The following is a 2368-nucleotide window of genomic DNA, read 5'->3' as shown; positions in this document are numbered from 1 at the left end:
CCGCGGGGCGAGGGGGCGAGCCCGCCGGCGGCCCGGGGGGCTCCGGCCGCCGGACTTTCTCCGCGCTCCGCTCGCCCGCACATCCCGCCCGCCCGGCCACCGCGGTGTCCGGCGACCAGCCCCGCCGCTCCCGCAGGAATTTCTTCCCACTTTCGGCCGGTTGTGCCCCCGGCAGCCCTGCACCTCGCCCGCGCCTCTCCCGGTGCCGGGCGAGAGCTGCCGCTCTTGCCGCCAAAGAGCGCGGAGAGCGGGAGGCGAGAGGCGAGCGCGGAGCGGGGCAGCGGAGTGCGCGCCGGAGGGCGAGGGGCACGGGCAGAAAGAGAAGAAAAGTCATCAAGGTGATTAAATTAGAGAGGGAGAAATTACCCGGAATGCTGAGAATCCCGAGCCGGCGCTGAGTTAATTTTTTTTCCCCGATTCGCTCACTCCCTCTCACTTTTAATTTTTTTTTTTCCCTGCTTTCGCTCGAATTAAAAATTAAATCCGTGAAGGGGAAATTAAATAAATTGCTCTCCGGGTTACTTACGTGAAAATTCCCGTTTGCTTAAGTGCTGGGGTTTGCCTTGCTTGCGGCGCGACATGGTGGGTTGGTGGCTTCGGTGGCTTGTGAGTCGCTCGGTTCACATCGGGAGAGACGGGTTAGAGAGGAAGGAGACTCCAGAGAAAATATCTTCATCAATGTCTTTTGACATCCAAAATAAATTAGAAATAATACAAAGATGGCGCAGGGAAGATGAATTGTGGGATAGCAGGAAAAGGTCTTGTTTTTTTTTTTTTTTTTTTTTTTTTTTTTTTTTTTTTTTTTTGTGCAAGGAAAAAAAAGAGAGAGAGGGAGAGGGAGAGAGAGAGAGAGGGAGAGAGAGAAGGAGAGAGAGAGATGAAAAAAATGGCAAAAGCCCCCCTGAGCTGCAAGTTCAAGTGCGGACGTGACGTCCCTGCGAACTTGAACGTCAGGAGCCTGGATGGACAGAGACATACAAAACATGGGCAGGGCAAGCCGGGGAGAGGGGAGGAGGGAAGGCGAAGGCAACACCAATGGACACTCATCAGGGGCTGGACATGAAAAAGAGAGCAGGACAAGCCAATGGACAGTGATCGCAGGGGGGAGAGGGGAGGGGGCGCGGCGGGGGGGGGTGCACCGGCCGCCCGGCGCACGCTGCCGAATGGAGCCGAGGGGCCGGGGGCGGAGGGGGCGGCGGCCGGAGCCGCGAGTGGCCGCCGAGGAGCGGGTGCAAGAGGGGACCCCGGAGAGGGGCGAGGGGGGGGGAAATTAAACACGCACACGGGGAGAGAGAAGGGAGGAAAAGGAGCGGGAGAAAGCGAGCAGGCAGGCAGGCAGCGGCAGCTCTCGCACGCACACCCCCGCTGGAAAAGCAAACACATCGGTGAAGGCAGAGCCGGGCAGAGAGGGCTGCGGGGCAGGCTGGCCGCGGGCTGTGCCGAGGAGGTGGGGGAGCTGGGGGAAGCCAGGTAGGACCGGAGACCACCCAAAAAGCAAGGGGGGGGGGGGTGCATCCGGCTCCCGGCTTCCCCGCTCGCCCCCCCCCCATCCTCCTCGAAGCCGCCGAGTCCCCTCCTCCCGGGAGCTGCGGCCCGTCCCCGGGGGACGGCGGCGGCGGCGGCTCCGCGGGGAGCTGGGGGGCGGCGGGGGCTCTGGCCGGGCCGCGGGAAACTTCGGCGGCGAGCGGCGGCCCTTGCCCCGGGGCGGGCGAGGGAGCAGCGAGCGGAGTTTGGCGGGCGAGGAAGCGGCAGGCAGGGGAGGAGAAGCCGCAGGAGCTGGGCGCGGGGGGAGCGGAGGGCGGCGGGACCTCGCTGCTTTCCCCGCGGGCTGCTCCTGCCCTCCAGCCCCGGAGCCCCCCTTCGTCCCCCGGCGGCGCTCCGAGCCCTGCCCGCAGCCACGGGCTCTGAACGAAAGCGAAACGCGGGGCTGCCGGCGGCGGGGCGGCGCGGGCAGCGGGCTGGCAACGGGGGAGGGCGGGAGAGGGGGGGAGGCGAGGCGGCGGGAGGCACCGAGAAGTGGCTGGAGTTGGGAGGATGCGGCGGCGGCAGCGGCTGCAACTTCGCCGAAAGGACCCGGAGCGAGGCGGACGCTGCCGGCACCGGGAGGGATCAGGTTGCGGTAAAAATAAGCTCTGGAGGCGAACGGGTGTGCGGAGCAAAGTGCGGCTGCGGAAGGGAGTGCGAGGGGCTAACCGTGCCCGGGACGGCGGCGGACAGCCGGAGCGGAGCGCCGGGCGAGAGCCCGGGGGGAACGAGGAGCTGCCCGCCGCCGTAAGGGACACTTCGCCGGGCAGAGCCGGGGCAGCGAGGGGGCGGCGGGGGCCGGGGCTCGGCGGGGACCTGTTGGCGGGGCGAGCCCGAGCGCGCC

At 66.4% G+C, this 2368-nt stretch overlaps 1 protein-coding gene across 1 annotated transcript in view; it reads right to left on the bottom strand.

The window, feature by feature from the left end:
* BCL11A (BAF chromatin remodeling complex subunit BCL11A) overlaps positions 1-932 on the bottom strand; it is a 62765-nt gene extending 61833 nt beyond the window's left edge. Inside the window, exon 1 of the mRNA XM_041417283.1 lies at positions 527-932. Within this exon, the coding sequence (XP_041273217.1) occupies positions 527-581 (55 nt within the window). The 5' untranslated portion in view covers positions 582-932. The remainder of the gene's footprint in view (positions 1-526) is intronic.
* Positions 933-2368: the final 1436 nt, after the last annotated feature.

The sequence above is a fragment of the Onychostruthus taczanowskii genome, unplaced genomic scaffold (assembly GCF_017590055.1).
Source record: "Onychostruthus taczanowskii isolate IOZ18803 unplaced genomic scaffold, ASM1759005v1 scaffold55, whole genome shotgun sequence".
Lineage (NCBI taxonomy): Eukaryota > Metazoa > Chordata > Aves > Passeriformes > Passeridae > Onychostruthus > Onychostruthus taczanowskii.
This window is presented reverse-complemented; position numbering and strand designations above follow the sequence as displayed.